Here is a 16073-nt window from a genome sequence, read left to right on the forward strand (position 1 = left end):
GCTAAGCTCCTTTGCTCTTAATCCTCCCTGAGAGGTCCAGCCCCAGGAAGAGACATCTTGAAGGGATGAGCAAGGTTGTTTGCACCCCTTGGAGCTGCTCCTCTCTTGGCTTCCTGCAGCCTCACAAATTCCCCTCCCATCCTCTCTCCCCTCCTGCAGTTTCAGTGGGGGATTTAAAGAGAGGTGAAGATGCAGAAAGGAAGACAAGAGACAGCTGAAAGTCATTATACAGACAATATAAAAATAAGAAAGCTGGGGACAGACTTTTTATCAGGGGCTGTTGTGACAGGACAAGGGGTGGTGGTTTGAAACCAAAAGACAGGGGATTTAGACTAGGTAGAAGGAAGGAGTATTTTACTATGAGAGTGGTGAGACACCACCCAGGTTGCCCAGAGAAGTGGTAGATGCCCCATCTGGAACCATTCCAGGTCAGGTTGGATGGGGCTCTGAGTAGCCTGCTCTAGTTGAAGATGTCCCTGCTCAGTGCAGGGGTGTTGGACTCCATGAACTTTAACAATCCCTTCCCATCCAAACCTTTCTGTGAGTCTATGATTCCCTGGAGCTGGGGAAGGAGTTGGAGTTTAGTTCTCCTCCCACGGGACCCTGAAACACAGTGTGAGCTCTGACTTGCAGGAATGAAGTACCTGCTGAGCTCCTAAACCCCACTGAAAGCCAGCTCCCACCCTAAGAAGCTGTAATCCCTCTTATGGGCACAGGCAGTAATCAGGGATTTGGCTCTGGGAGTGCAAAGAGGCCTGTGAGCAGCATCTGCCTGGAGGCAACTGTCTCAAAAATGGGAAACTCAGCGTGAATGAGGAAAGAAAATGGTAAATTGGACTATGTGGGGTTCCTGATCCCACCCAGGGATGGCCATGCCCTGCCATAAATCCCAGAGCTGGTGCACGCTCATGCTGGGCAGGAGGTGATCTTGTCCTGATCCTGGTGGGAGGACAGGATTTATCCCTGGCACTTCTAGCCAGCTGAAAGTCAGGCAGCTCTTCCCAGCCCATGGGGAACCTCCCTGGGTGGCCTGCTGTGTTCTCAGATGGGTGGCAGGGACACAAAGAGCTGCTCCTTATCCCTCTGCAGGGACAGGACAGGCTCTTAGAGGGTCAGAGTTGTGTTCCTGCCCTGGCCAGGAATCTGCAGGACGATTTCCAAACCCAGGAGCTGAAATGAGATTAATTCAGTCCAAAAGCAAGGGACAGTATTTACTTACAGGGGTTTGCTTGTTACCTGCAGCTGGAACTGAGCAAGAAGTGCACCTCAGGGAGGCTATCCCATGTTGTCCCACCTCCAGCATCCACTTGCATCCCTTTTCCTACCCTCCCCGGCTGCTCTGTGTGATTTCAAAGCAGTCCACAGCGGAGAGCTGAACCTTCACTGACAAAATGAACTTTAGATCTCTGTGCTTGCAGGAATGCTGAATGGGGGATTGAAGTGGGTTGTGAGTCTTGGTGATGCCTTGGTGATGCCTCAGTGATTGCTGGTGGTGCTAGGTGATGTCTGGTGGTGCCTTAGTGATGCCTTGATGATTCCTGATGATGCCTGGTGATGCCCTGATGTTACCTGCCTGGAACTGCACTGTTACAGGCCCTGATAAAAAGTGTGTCCCCAGCTTTCTTCTAGGCCCCCTGCATGTACTGAAAGGCCACAATAAGTTCTCCCTGGAGCCTCCTCCTTTCCAGGCTGAATAACTCCCCCTCTCTCAGGCTATCTTCACAGCAGAGGGATTCCAGCCCTCACATCATGTTTGTGTTGGTTGACTCTCTGGTGCAAAACCAGCTCCCAGCCAAGGGACATTGTAGGTGCTGAAAGTCCATTGGCTTGAAGGGAATGAGAAAGAGAGCCATGAAGGGCTACTAAACACTGTGACCCACAGATAGCTCTGAGCAGCCTCTCCTCCTAACCAGCACAAGTGGCTGCTGTGAATCATAGAATCATAGAATGGTCCAGGCCAGAAGGGACCTCCAAAGGTCATCAGACACTGGAGTGTTCTGCCCAGGGCACTGTGGAGTCACCATCCCGGGAGGTGTTTAAGCAGGGTGTGGACCTGGAGCTTAGGGACATGGTTTAGTGCTGACCCTTCAGTGCTGGGCTGAGGGTTGGACTGGATGATCTCTTCCAGCTGGATGTTTTCTGTGATTCTGTGATTTTCATCTGCCACACAGCCATTAAGAGCATCCATTTTAGGTCTTGCCTTTATTAAAGGCAGGAGGAAAATCACTTGACCCCAGTAGAATGGAAAAAGGCTACCCTGGCCACCCAGGGTAGACTACTCTGGTTACCCAGAGAAGTGGTAGATGCCCCATGCCTGGAAACATTCCTGGTCAGGTCAGATGGGGTTCTAAACAGCCTGATCAAGTTGAAGATGTCCCTGCTCACTGCAAGGGGGTTGGACTAGATGATCCCTTTAAAGATCCCTTCCCACCAAAACCATTCTATTATTAGATGATTCTGTGATTCAGAGCTGCTCTTGCTCCTACAGTGAAGCTACAACAGAGCAAGCATCAGCGTTTTCCTCCAAGAACAAGGTGCACACCTTGTAATTCACCACCCACCACAGACTCAGGGCAAGTACAAGGGAAGGGATCACAGATGGAAACCACAGCTCTAGGTGTGCACATATGTGATCATCTCTGTCTATGCACCCAAAAAGGCCTTAACCCTATGGGTGATCTGCCAGCTGCTGGCTCTCAGGCTCAAATTTGCCATCTCTAAGTGCCCTCTGGCTCCAAAGCCTTCAAACAATGGAGACAGGTAGCTTTGTGGTGGTGATCCAGCCATCTACTCACCTGGATGTCTCTTGAGTCCCTGCTTGTCACACCCTGCACATTTGACCAGGCACGAGATGAAGGTGGTCTGGATGGAGCAGGATCCTCAGCACTACTCCCCACTCCACCAGCTGCACCTGGGCAGGAGTAGAAGTGGGTAATGAGCACAGAGACCTGCTCAGAGGACAAGTCAACTGTCTGCAAAGCACTGCCAGAAACCTGCCCTGAGATAAAAGGGAAGAGGATTGTCTTGGCAGTAGTCCCACCATGACCTCTGCGGCCATCACAAGGCTTTTGCAAGCCCCAGGGTACTTCTCACCCCTGTTTACAGCCCAGTGGGCTGTCTGCCCCCATCCCATAGGATTTGAGCACAGCTGTGACATTCACACCTGGCCCTGGAGCTCATTCACACCAAAGTGTGACCTTGTTCTCCAAATTAAAACAGAAAGGCCAGAAATTATGTGGCTAAGGAGCTCAATCAGCCATGGACATCTCACCCCTACACCCATCCCTGCCAGGAAAGAGCTGCATGTCCTGAGCTGTGCCTTATGGGGACAAGGTCATGACAAAGCCACCAGATACGATAGGACAAGAGAAAACTGCCTCAAGTTATACCAGAACAGGTTCTGGTAGGACATAAAGAAAAATTTCTTCTCCAAGAGGGTTGCCAAGCCCTGGAACAGGCTGCCCAGGGAGTCCCCATCCCTGGAAGGACTGAAAAGTCCTGTAGATAGATGTGGTGCTGAGGGACACAGCTCAGCTGTGACCTGCCACTGCTGGGTTAATGGTTTGGTTTGATAATCTTGAAGATATTTCCAACCAAAATGGTTCTGACCCTGTCTCATTCAAGTTATCCCTAAAGGGGGGTCTCCAGAGCTGGGCAGCTTGCTGAAGCAGAGCCCGGGGCCATGCCTTGCTGATGGCTATGCTCAGAGCAGGGGGGGGATGATGCCCCTCTTCCAGTGTGATTGCATGGTCCTGGATGGTCTTCAGAAGTCCCCAGCTCAGGGAGAAGGAAGAATCAGCTGCACCCACCAATCATTTATGCACTGCACTCTCTTTGGAGTGAAAAAAAAAGATAAATGAGCTCTGTAATGAAATCTACTGAGTGTCCTGCTCATATACTGGGAGCAGCTCTGCATGGGGAGCAGGACCCAGCCATTGCATAGAATCACAGAATTCTTTTGGTTGGAAGACACCTTTAAGATCATCAAGTCCAGACATTAACCCAGCACTGCCAGGTCACCACTAAACCATCTCCCTTGGCACCACATTTACACAGCTCTTCAACCCTCCCCAGAGATGGGGAATTCACCACTGCCCTGGGCAGCCTGTCCCAGGGCTTGACAGCCCTTTCAGAGAAGAAAGTGTTCCTCTGGTCCTCCAACCTAAACTTCCCCTGGGGCAACTTGAGGCCAGTTCCTCTTCTACAATTGTTTATTCCTTGGGGGAAGTCACCAACCCCCACTTCACTCCAACCTCCTTTCAGGGAGTTGTAGAGAGAGGTCTCCCCTGAGCCTCCTTTTCTCTAGGCTGACCAACATGCAGTTCCCTCAGCCACTGCTCACAAGACTTGCTCTCTAGAGCCTTCATCAGCTTCACTGTCCTTCTCTGGACACACACCAGCACCTCAATGGAGCAAGGGGCCCCAAACTGAACCTAGTATCCAAAGCAGCCTCACCAGTACCAAACTGGGGGGTAATCACTGCCCTGCTCTTGCTGGCCACACTCAAGCATGCTATAGAGATGCCAAGGCACTAACATCTCCAAGAGATGCCATGCTCTCTGATACCAGGAGTGGGGAGCTGAGCTCCAGCTGCAGTTGTCTCCAGGAGGGAGGTCTGAAAGCATCATTTGTGAGGCTGGCAAGCAACACAGAGACCCAGCACAGGCTGCCAAAGCCATGGCAGAAGATGCTTCATCTCAGCCCCTCACCTGCAGCCGCTCAACTCAATGAGCTTTCCTAAATAGATTTCACATCTTCCTTATAAACATGAATGGCTCAGATTGGCCTAATGAAGATGAAAGAGCCTTTAAAGTGGGAATCATAGCTCCAGTTTGGGCCATAAAGTGCCTCAGAATAGCTCTTTGTCACAGGAAAATATTGCAGAGAGGGGGATCTGTCAGCAAGGATGGAGGCAGCTGACGCAGTTGTGGGCACTGCAGAGAGGTGTGTATGGTTCAGAGGTGGATTTGGGGAGGGTGAGGGTCCAGAGAAGGTGTGAAGCAAACTGAAGTGCTGCAGAGGCTGTTCCTTGAATTTCTGGTGCTTTGCCCCTTTAGTTACCTTCAGTGGAGGGTTTCCTCCAGTCCTGGGGTGCTCAGGTGAAGTTGTTGCTCCCCACTATCCTTTGGCAAGGAACAACCCACCTAATTTTTGTTCATTCTCAGCCTCTCCTCTGGCTGTTGGAAAGAGGAGACGATCTCCAGAGGAGACCTCTCCAGGATGGAACACCTCCACCCTGAGGCAGATGTCTGGATGAAAATGCTCCACCACACTCCCGGGTCCCTCTAACCCCAGTGTCCTGCTTATGGGTTGTTTTCCCCCCAGGAGGTTGCCTTTGGGGTAGTTTCCTTCACTACAGAGGACCATGTCGAGTAGAATAGGAACAAATCCTTCACCCACCCAAGAGGAGACCACATCTGCTGGCAAGATTGCAGGTGAACCTCCACGTGTGTCTTCTCATAAAAGCTAAAATCAACAACTGAGCTTCACATGGGCTAGTGGGATGGATACTCACAGCCCATATCTAGCTCTTGCATGAGCCCAGACCCAACAAAAATCACTCTTAGGTGTTATGGGTGAGGATGGTACTTCAAGGGCCACCTTGCCATTACATCCTAGAGACAGAAAATCCCCATGCAGATGTGTTTCTTTGCCTGAATAAGCCCAGAACTAGAAAAAAGACCTAAAAAACATCCTCTGATCCTGATGGACAGCTGAGGACTGGTACCATCACCCTGGAATGCTTGTGGAGAGCAGTCAGGCGATGAGCAAGGTCAGAGGCAAATCTACCTCAAGCACAGGAGACAGGGTGTAAATGCCCATGCAAAACCTGGTAAACCAGCTCTGAACATCACCCTGTTAAGGCTCCTACATGAGGCCTGATGAGGTTCTGGGACACGGGACAGGGGTGGTTGGTTTGCATGTCACCACCCTCTTTTGGGTGGAAAAAGAATTTGAGTCCTTGAGAAACCAAGACAGCTGCCTGGTAAGGGCTGGAAACTTGGCACCAGATGAGTTTCACCATCTCTCCAACCCTTTTGTTCTTCCCATCACCCCCAGCTCCTTTTCAAGGTGCCATCCTGCACCAAACACACCGTAGAGGACAGAGCATCCCTCATGATTACTGGTGCAAGGCTTGGCCAAGGGGTACAAAGGAGCTTCCTGGAAGCCACCACAGCTTTACCTGTAGAGTAGCCAGGGTCAACCCTATAGAAAATGTGAGTCCTGCTGGGCTTTGGGATTCTCTGCCATAGGCAAAGCATCCACAGCCCAAAGCTAGTCCAGCTAGAGTGGAATCTGTGTGGTTCTATGTGAGTAGGGAAGCTGGGATCTGATGGGTGCAGACAGGAACTGTGAGCCTGGCCAAGCCAGGTGAGCCTGGCCAAGCCCCATAAACCTGTCAGTGCTCTGGAAAATGCTTTCCTGCTGGTTTTGCACCCAAAGCTGGTGGCTATAGGACTCCCTGACACATCAGGCAGAGATGCTTGCTGCCTGCACTCACCCTAACCTGGGCTGAGGAGCCCAAGAGCTTTATTTTTAACCAAATCCCCTTTCATCTCACCAAAATACAACCCCAAATCCTCAGCACCCACCGGAGCACGAAATTCTCCCACGCCTGAGCCCAAGGAGTGACAGATGCTCCTGTCCTGTGCGTCAGTGACAAACAACCCATGCCAAACCCACCACTGGCACCTGATGAAGGACTTTCCATTCCCCCTCTCCCCCCCTCCACCCCGCTTTCCCAGCTCCAAACTCAATTAGCAGCATCGCCCAGAAAACTTTGCCGGCTGTGTTTCACCGAGAGATGCTAATCCCCACCCCACCACCATCCGCCACGGGGTCGGATCTGGAGAGAGCTTGTGGCTTGCTCATCTTTTGTTTCATACCTGGAATGGTCCCTCTTGTCCCCCCTTCCAGCCCCCCCCCCCCCCCCCCCCCTTTCCCTCCAGCAGATGCGACGGCCGCGATGGTGGGGGGGGTATAAAAGCTGCCAGGACCAGCGGCCGAGTGGCAGAAGCTGGCTGGGAGTGCACAGGAGAAGGGGACGGAGGAGCTGCGGTGCCTGGGCTCCAACCCGGCCACAGGTAAGCACCAAACCCCGGCCACTCAAGCCCTGTGGGGCTTCCCTGGGTGTTCTAGAGGGTGTGGGGTGTTGGGGGGGGGGGCGCAAAGAAAGTTGCAAAAATCTGGGTTTGATGGATGTTAGGAACCAGTTGCCACAGGGGAGTGACACACTGTGATGGATGGATGGATGTCAGGCAGGGGATTCCCAGCAAGGGATGGGCAATAAAACATCCTTCCCTCCTTGTCTGCAGTTTATAGCCCTCTCAGCTCTGTTTATTGTGGGGTTTATTTGCTTTATTGGGTGTTAAGGTGTCACAGGGTTGCTGCTGTGCTGGGGGATCCCCAGGTGGTGACACCCTCAAACTGAAGCAAAAGATAGAAAGACCTTTTATGTTTAAATTCGATGTCTTGCTCTTTTAACCCTTTTTCTGAAACATTACTTACTGTCATAACCATCAGGTTCTTTTATTCCACTGCTCAAGAAGGTTCCCCTCCAGGCAGGCTCCCCAGAATCACAGGAGAGGGTCAGCTCTTCCCCCCAGCCACACATCGGGGGCAAAAAATTAGTTTTTCCTACTACAGGGGACAAGGGTTTCCTTCTAAATAGCTCACATAGCGTGGGGGAAGGTGAGGCCATGCTGAGTTCAATACGGCTTCTTGGGAAAGACTTGGAAGTCTGCAGAGGGAATTCAGCCCCTGGACTACAGAGTCAGGTCCCACGGGTGTCCAGGAATCCACTACAGCTTCACCTCGATGACAAAGCAGCAAGGGCTGCTTCCCTCCCCAGGTTTCATCTGAATGCTGCCTTAATTTGGACAGTCCCCGGGGTCACACCACATCCCAGACAGCACCACCACTTCCTATAGCCCTTCCCACAAGCCAAGTAGCCAACTTCAGTACTATCTGAAGTCCCATGAGACTCTGAAAGAGGTTCCTCAGCTAGGCTGTGGATGACCTCATCCCTGGAGACACCCCAGGTGAGGTGGCGCAGGGCTCTGTGCAACCTCATCTGGTTGAAGTCGTCCCTGCTGACTGCGGGAGGGTCTGGCTAGATGACCTTTAAAGGTCCCTTCCCCACCCACAGCCTCCTGTGATGCTCTGATTAATGTAAGATATTCATGGCTTACCCTTCCAATCCTAATTCATCATGATTTACACTCCTGTCTCCCACCACGCAGCAGTTTTGTGGCCACTTGAGGACAGATTAGGAGGGAGCACATCGTTTGATTTTGTTTTTGTGAGGAATCGGCTTGCAAGTCGTGAGTGGTCGACAAAGGCTGAACCCTGATGGAGCTTCCTCACGCTGCCTCCTGGCAGCATCACTCATCTTGATGGGGTTCTTAGGAGGCGGCAGCAATCCCTGCCGACAGCGGCTGTCACCTGCGGTAGCAGTGACAAAGGACCTGAGCTCCAGTGAGATGCCTTTCACTTCAGAAGGAAAAAGGAAGAGCCGGGGGAAGAGGGGGGGAGGGGGGAAGGGGAATGCTGTTCGTTTTTCAGAGCAGAGGGATGAGTGTGCAGACAGGGATGTACCTTTGGGTGTTGTCTTTCCTTTGCCGTGCCTCAGTTTTCCCCCTGGCAAAATCCACTCCATGCTCCTGGGGTCTTGGAGGGAAAAAAAACCCCACATAAGTGGGTTTCTTTTTTTTGTTGTTCTCCATAGTTCCTGCATATTTCCTGGGCTCAGAGCCCCTTGAATCCCTCCTGTGAGCCCAACTTCCTGCCCCTGGCCAGGATGTCAAGCACGCTGTGGAGCATCCTGCCCGTGGTGCTGTGGCTGCTGCTCTGGCACCCCACCAGTGCCAGTGGCCCATGCTGGGAGAGTGGCAAATGCCAGGACCTCACCAACGAGGCGGGTATTCTGGTAAGCCTGGGGATGAGGACTGACCTTCAGTGGCTTTTGTGGCTATGGGCTGGGAGAAGAGATGATGGGGATGCCAACATCGTGGGGGTGATCTGCATCAGTGTAGGGGAACAGGCTCAGAGAGGCTGTGGAACCTCCTTCTCTGGAAAGATTCCCCCACCCACCTGGAGGTGATCTCAGGCAAACTGCTCTGCAGGACTCTGCTAACCTGCTTTAGCGAGGAGCTTGGGCTAGATGATTTCCAGAGGTCACTTTCAACCCCTAAGATTCTGCGACTCTGTGATCTCCAGAGGTCCCTTCCAACCACTACCATGCTGGGACCAAATAACTTCAGGTTTCAGTGGGCTCCTGTCACCTGTCTGATGGCTGATGCTAGAATAAGGTTTTGAGCTTACATGTGGGAAGAATGAGCAATTTGGATGTTGGCTTCACCCTGAGCCCAAGAGTGCTTGCAGAGGGTGGTGGTGACACAATGGCACAGCCACTCACCTTGTGCAGGTGATGAATTTGCTACAGGGACCTCGTAATGGAGCTATGTCCCCATCCAGCACTGTTTCCAGTCACCCAGGGCTGGTTTGGTACCCAGGCATGAGAGAGGTGATTCTGCCCCTCTGTTCTGTTAAGATACCACCTGCAGTGCTGTGTCCATCTCTCGGGTTGTAGGCATTTCAGAGACATGGACCTGTTGGAGTGGGTGCAGAGGAGGCCACAAAAAAGGGTCCAAGGACTGGAACCCTTCTGCTGCGAGGACAGGCTGAGAGTTAGGGTTGCTCAGCCTGAAGAAGGCTTCAGGGAGAATTTATCATGGCCTTTCAGTACTTAAAGGGGTCTGTAAGAGATGAAGACAGACTTTTCATCAGGGCCTGTTGTGACAGGACAAGGGGGGGATGGTTTTAAAGTAATAGAGGGGAGATTCAGACTGGATAGAAGAAATTATTTCTGCTGAGGGTGGTGAGACACTGGCCCAGGTTGCCCAGAGAGGTGGCAGATGTCCCATCCCTGGAATCATTCCAGGTCAGCTTGGATGGGGCTCTGAGAAACCTGATCCAGTTGAAGATGTCCCTGCTCAGTGCTGAGGTGTTGGATTAATCATAGAATCATAGAATGGTCCAGGCTGGAAGGGACCTCCGAAGGTCATCCAGTCTGACCTCCCTGCAGTCAGCAGGGACACCCCCAGCTGGATCAGGCTGCCCAGAGCCTCGTCAAGCCTCACCTTGAGTATCTCCATGGAAGAGACCTCAACTACCTCCCTGGGCAACCTGTTAGACAACTGTTTAAAGCCCACTCCCACTCAAACCATTGCATGATTCAATACATCACCCTGCTGTGCAAGCAGACCCCTGCCAACCCCCCTGGGCCAGGATTGTCCCTCCTGGTGCTGACGCTTAAAAGTCCACCCCCAGCCAAACCATTTTGCTGTGCAAGCAGACCCCTGCCAACCCCCTTGGGCCAGGATTGTCCCTCCTGGTGCTGACGCTTAAAAGTCCACTCCCAGGCAAACCACTTTGCTGTGCAAGCAGCCCCCTGCCAACCCGCCCTGGGCTCGTCCCCCTCTGGTGCTGACGCTGCCCGCACCCCCCGCAGGCGTGTGCCAGCGTGTGCCGGTCGGAGCTGTCGGCCGAGGCTCCTGTGTACCCTGGGAACGGGCACCTGCAGCCCCTCTCCGAGAGCATCCGCAGGTACGTCATGAGCCACTTCCGCTGGAACAAGTTCGGCTGGAGGAACAGCAGCGGCGGGGCGCGCAAACGGGAAGGGCCGGAGGGGGACAGCCCACCCTCCGCAGCGCCGCCTGCTGGCCCACCGGCGCACCGCCAGCAGGAGGAGGGGGCCGGCCCGCAGCGGGAGGAAGGCAAACGTTCCTACTCCATGGAGCACTTCCGCTGGGGCAAGCCGGTGGGGCGCAAGAGGAGACCCATCAAAGTCTACCCCAACGGGGTGGAGGAGGAGTCAGCCGAGAGCTACCCTTTGGAGTTCAGGAGGGAGCTGGTGCTTGGCACTGGGGCACCACCTGAGGAGGAAGAGGAGGAGGAGGAGGAGGAGGAGGAAGGCCAGGAAGAGAAGAAGAAGGCAGCGTTGGGCAGCTCCTACCGCATGGGTCATTTCCGCTGGCACATGCCCTTGAAGGACAAGCGCTACGGGGGCTTCATGACCTCGGAGCACAACCAGACCCCTCTAGTGACTCTCTTCAAAAATGCCATCCTCAAAAGCGCCTACAAGAAGGGGCAGTGATGGGGGGGGAGAGCCTGAGGGGTGTCCCACCCTCGCTACCAACCACCACCACCCCCCCCTCTAGCTTTAGTGTCCCCCTGGCATTGTGTTTCACTTAGAGGTTACTTGTTCTGTTGTTCTGTATTAGTGCTCCAGAGGGATCTGCTCCCAACTTAAGGATGAAGAAAGACATCAACCACTTCCCCACACCCACTGGACATACTCTGGGAGCAGGGATGTCACCACTTTGGAGCACACCGGGTGATTCCCACCTTTTCACTGAGCTGTACAATACTGTAAATGAGAGAGTAAAAGAATTCTAAACAAACAAAAAAATTAATAAAAATAAACCAATATTTATTTCTTTCTTTTTCTTTCTTTCTTTCCTTCCTTCCTTCCTTCCTCCCTCCCTCCCTCCCTTCCTTTCTTTGTTTTTGCAAGCTACCCAGGTATCAGAAGAGTCCCGGGGGGTGGTTGGTGCTTGTCAAGGGAAAGAATAAAGAATTGCAAAGTGAAATGGATCTGCTGGAACATGTCCAGAGAAGGGCCACAAGGATGATCATAGGGCTGGAGCTTCCCCTCTACTCAGCTCTGGTGAGACCCCACCTGGAGTACTGTGTCCAGTTCTGGAGCCCCTATTACAAGAGGGATATGGACATGCTGGAATGTGTCCAGAGAAGGGCCACCAGGATGAGCAGAGGGCTGGAGCTCCTCTCCTATGAGGACAGACTGAAAGAGTTGGGGCTGTTCAGTCTGGAGAAGAGAAGGCTCCGAGGTGACCTTATTGTGGCCTTTCAATATCTGAAGGGGGCTACAAGAAAGCTGGGGAGGGACTTTTTAGGATATCAGGTAGTGATAGGAGTAGGGGGAATGGAATAAAGCTGGAAGTGGGGAGATTCAGGCTGGACGTGAGGAAGAAGTTCTTCACCATGAGAGTGGTGAGAGCCTGGAATGGGTTGTGCAGGGAGGTGGTTGAGGCCCCATCCCTGGAGGTGTTTAAGGCCAGGCTGGATGAGGCTCTGGCCAGCCTGATCTAGTGTGAGGTGTCCCTGCCCATGGCAGGGGGGTTGGAACTGGCTGATCCTTGTGGTCCCTTCCAAGCCTGACTGATTCTATGACTCCATGATCTTATAGGGCTTTTCCAACCACACCTGAGTGAAGGAAGATTGCTCTCACCTGAGACCATCCTCCTCCTCCTCTTCTCCATCCCAGCCTCAACCACCTGTTTTTTTCTCTCCTGGGGTGCCTGGCTGCTGTGAACACACCAAGACAATGCCTCTAAAGTGGCAACATCAACATTTATTGGACACGGGCATTGAGACAGTGCACTGGAGAACATCAGCAGCTTCTCGGCCCCTTTAACCCCCCGCTCCCCTCCCTGCCCTCAGCCAGCCCCGCAGCACAGCCATGGGAACGCAGACATGCACCTAAAGGTCTCTGTTTGATAGAAATAGACTTGGTCACCTCTACCTACACGAGGATCTACACTAGACGTGGTGAGAATTTACAGGTGGAGTTTGGGTCCCAGAACGCAGTGAGAGGTGCTGGGGGTGCAGCAGTGACAGTCTCAGCCCCACTGCTGGGCCCCATGGAGCAGAGCAAGGGACAGGAAGGACAGCAGTGTGTTGGGACAGGAGGGACCAGCAAGCTGCTCTGTGAGGATAATTCCAGTTCAGCTCCCTGGAGCAGAGGCTAGGGGTATTTTCTGCCCCAAAAAAGGGATGATGAGCACTCCAAGATGTGTTCTGTGATGTGTGAGGAAACCTGGTGCTCCTCTTCCTACCTTTATTGTGGTTTTGAAGAGGTTTAGAGGTGGTGTTCCCATGGGGGTTAATGTGGGGAGGGGCTTTTTGTTTTTCCCATGGGGGTTAATTCTGGGAGGTGTTTTTTTTTTGGCTTTCCCATGGGGGTTAACTTGGGAAGGTGTTTTTTGGTTTTCCCATTGGGGTGAAATCGTGTCTCCAGGTGTTTTTAACCTGGACATGCAATTTGGGGGTTAATCACTTTTCCTGCTGCATTTTGTTAAAGATTGTCATTAGAAAAGCCAGGGGAACAAACCCTCCTTCCTTGAGCAGCAGCTTGCTTCCCGTTCCCCCTGCCAACCCCAAAATCCATCCCAAACCCAACGTTCAGCAGGAGCAGGGGAGCAAAAAGCGCTCAGAGACGGGATGCGGGACGCTGAGGAAAGGCAGTAGGAAGGGAAGAGCCTCTGGCAGGGCTGGCACAGGCAGAGCCACACTGCTAGCAGGGCAGTGCCACGATCCAGCCCAGGGACCAAAATAAACCCTTGTTTGTCCTCTTAAAACAGACCATTCCCTAAGCCCCTATTAGAGCACAAACCAGCGGTGATCTCGGGGCAGTCATGAACTGTATCCGCTAGTGAGGATCAAGCACAGCGGTGGGAACTTGTAATTACAGCCTGAAATTACTGCCTGGAGAGCTGCAGCGAGAGGGGGCCCACAAACAGGGAAACAGGGCGTGGCTGAAACAAACCCAGAGCTGGCTGCCTTCACCTCCTGTCCCTCCAACATGTGCAAGGGCTCTCACACCTCCAGCTTTAGGCCCTCCTGTGCCTCTTCAGGTGGCAAAGACCGAAGCAGCAGAGGGGAAGGGGCTCCCCAAGCTCACAGGAGAGACCTCCCAGGCCCCCCCAGGCTGCTCAGAGAAGCTGCACTGTGCCTGTCCGACTGTGAAGAGTGCCCAAGCTCACCTTAGCACACCAATGCTTAAAAGACATTTGGGAGCAAGAGAGACCCCGTGAACACCTGAATACCCTCCAAGAAATCTTTCCTTCCCATTCCTACCATCTTTATGTTGCAGTTTGGGTTTGGTAGGACCCAGAATTTCCTACCATGTATGTCTAAAGCAAAAACCTTGATAGCTTCATCTCCCCCCTGCCCCAGATCCAGTTTTATCCTACTGCACAAGAAGAGGCTCAATCCATGGTCCACCAGATGTAGGGTCTGCAGGTGGAAACATTCCAGGTCAGGATGGAGGAAGCTCTGAGTAAACTGTTCTAGTTGAAGATGTTGTGTGTCCCTGCTCACTGCAGGGGGTTGGACTAGATGACCTTTGAAGGTCTCTTCCATCTCAAAGCATTCTCTGACCCTGTCACAGCCATTTCCTGCAGTACTCGGGGGTTTCTTTGTGGTTATGGCTCAGTTGATTTAAAATTGGACTTTGTCGAAGTGATTCTGCTACAAATAAATAAATAATCAAACAATCCTCTCTTTGAGGCAAGAACCCAGAGAAGGTGACAACCCAGACCCAATATCATGAAAAGAGTGAGTCAATATTGCCCAGCATGGTGGTTGCTCATGCCTCGTGTCACTGCCCCAGATGTCCCACTGCATGCCCAGGTGTACCGTCATGCCAGCTCCTCTCAAGCAGCCTGCCTGTGACCCAGGTGAGATGCACAGCTCATGGGGGGTTTATCCTCCACCAAAAAGGGGCTTTCCCAAAGAAATCTTGTTTTTCAAGTGACCTGGCGCCAGCCAGCCTGCTGTGTGCCCCCACACTGAGATGGGATGATCCATTTCAGCCAGGATCTTCCTTCTAGGGCGCTGGGGCACCGTGAAGCACCCAGAGGAACTGGCCATTAGCCAAAGGAGCTACAGGAAGATGAAAGCCCACAGGCCAGGAGCTGGATGTAGGGAGCTCAAGCACCAGCTTGAGCAGGCTTTGGTTTGTGGCTGCCCCACGCTCCAGCACACTCCAGATCCCCCCTTACAGTTTCAGCCCTGCCCAGTGCCAGGGGCTCTCAAGATGGCCAACAGACAATGCAGGGAAGAGGTTTGCTTTATGCTGGGAAGATGTACATGGCCCAACGTGCTCTGCCCAGAGCTAGAGCATCTCCTCTTCCCAAAAGATGAAACCAGAGAGAGAGGTCCCAGCAAATACCACCTCCCGCACCACCACCCGCTGCAAAACGTGGCTGCAGAGGCAGAAGGTCCCAACAGAAAGCACAGGAGACACGGTTGTGGTGTCAGTGAGTCTTGGGGTGGCCTCTGTGTCCGTGTCCCTGTGAGGATGTGTTCCCCCTAGGGTCAGCAGTCTCTGCCCAAGGGGTCCTCCTTTGGTGTGGGTGGTGGCTCTGTCCTACCAGCACAGCCACCTTCAGTACACGCACAGGTCTGGGAACTTCATCTCATACACTGGGATGGAGTGGTTTTGGGGCTGGCCATAAGCAGCTGTGATGGTACCAGAGGGGCTTGGAGGTGGTCTGAAACACAAGAAGTGGAAGGAGGTGGATTACAGAGAGGTTTGCTGATGAAGCAGTTTGTTAGAGTGAGTCCAGAGGAGGCCACAAAAATAATCCAATGGCTCGGACCCCACCGCTCTGAGGACAGGTTGTTCAGCCTGGAGAAGAGAAGGCTCCAGGGCACCTTCTTGTGGCCTTTCAGTACTTAAAGGGGTGATAAAAAAGAAAGCTGGGGACAGAGTTTTTAGCAGGGCCTGTTGTGACAGGACAAAAGGTGATGGATTTAAACTAAAAGAGGATGGATTCACCCAGAGAGTTGGGGGCTTGTATTAGATGACCTTTAAAAGTCCCTTCCCGTTCAAACCATTCTGTGATCCTGTGAAGTGAAGCCTGGTGCAGAAAATGTGTTCCTGCGCTATTGCAGGTCTCCCCAGTGCCACCACAGCAGAGAACTGGGGCAAACAAACCAGAACCTGAACCTGCTCCCAACAATCTTTGTGTCCGCTCTTGACATTATGAAGACTCCAACCCCAGGCTGGCCCCCATCCCCAGCTTGTGCGAGCCTCCTTGGTGGGAAACATACATTGGCCCCATTGCCCCTAGCACCCCAGACTCCAGCAGCAGGTTTCTGGGGAGTTCAAAAGGCACAGGGTGCTTGGCTGTCCCTCAACTCACCGTATGGTGATCTCAAAGATCTGGTTGAGCTTGCTCTGCAGCAGCGTCGCCTGTAAGAGA

The 16073-nt window shown here is 52.8% G+C and overlaps 2 protein-coding genes across 3 annotated transcripts in view; one reads left to right on the forward strand and one right to left on the reverse strand.

Annotated features, from left to right (window-relative positions):
• The first annotated feature begins 8800 nt into the window (after positions 1-8800).
• Positions 8801-11158, forward strand: POMC (proopiomelanocortin). The gene is made up of 2 exons (XM_054383881.1): positions 8801-8929; positions 10514-11158. Exons 1-2 carry the CDS (start codon positions 8801-8803, stop codon positions 11156-11158), a joined length of 774 nt encoding a protein of 257 aa, XP_054239856.1.
• Positions 11159-15253: 4095 nt separating this feature from the next.
• Positions 15254-16073, reverse strand: part of EFR3B (EFR3 homolog B) — a 37327-nt gene continuing 36507 nt past the window's right edge. For both annotated transcript variants that reach the window (XM_054383588.1, XM_054383589.1), the window contains 2 exons: positions 16014-16063; positions 15254-15359 (listed from right to left, as the gene is read on the reverse strand). In XM_054383588.1, the coding sequence (XP_054239563.1) occupies positions 15254-15359; positions 16014-16063 (156 nt within the window). The remainder of the gene's footprint in view (positions 15360-16013; positions 16064-16073) is intronic.

This window comes from Indicator indicator, chromosome 9 (assembly GCF_027791375.1).
Source record: "Indicator indicator isolate 239-I01 chromosome 9, UM_Iind_1.1, whole genome shotgun sequence".
In the NCBI taxonomy this organism is placed as follows: Eukaryota; Metazoa; Chordata; class Aves; order Piciformes; family Indicatoridae; genus Indicator; species Indicator indicator.

Excerpts from the sequence above, each read along its gene's own strand:
- POMC (XM_054383881.1), top strand. The coding sequence starts at position 8,801 with ATGTCAAGCACGCTGTGGAGCATCCTGCCCGTGGTGCTGTGGCTGCTG. Across the intron at positions 8,930-10,513 it reads CCAACGAGGCGGGTATTCTG|GCGTGTGCCAGCGTGTGCCG; the intron begins GTAAGCCTGGGG and ends CACCCCCCGCAG.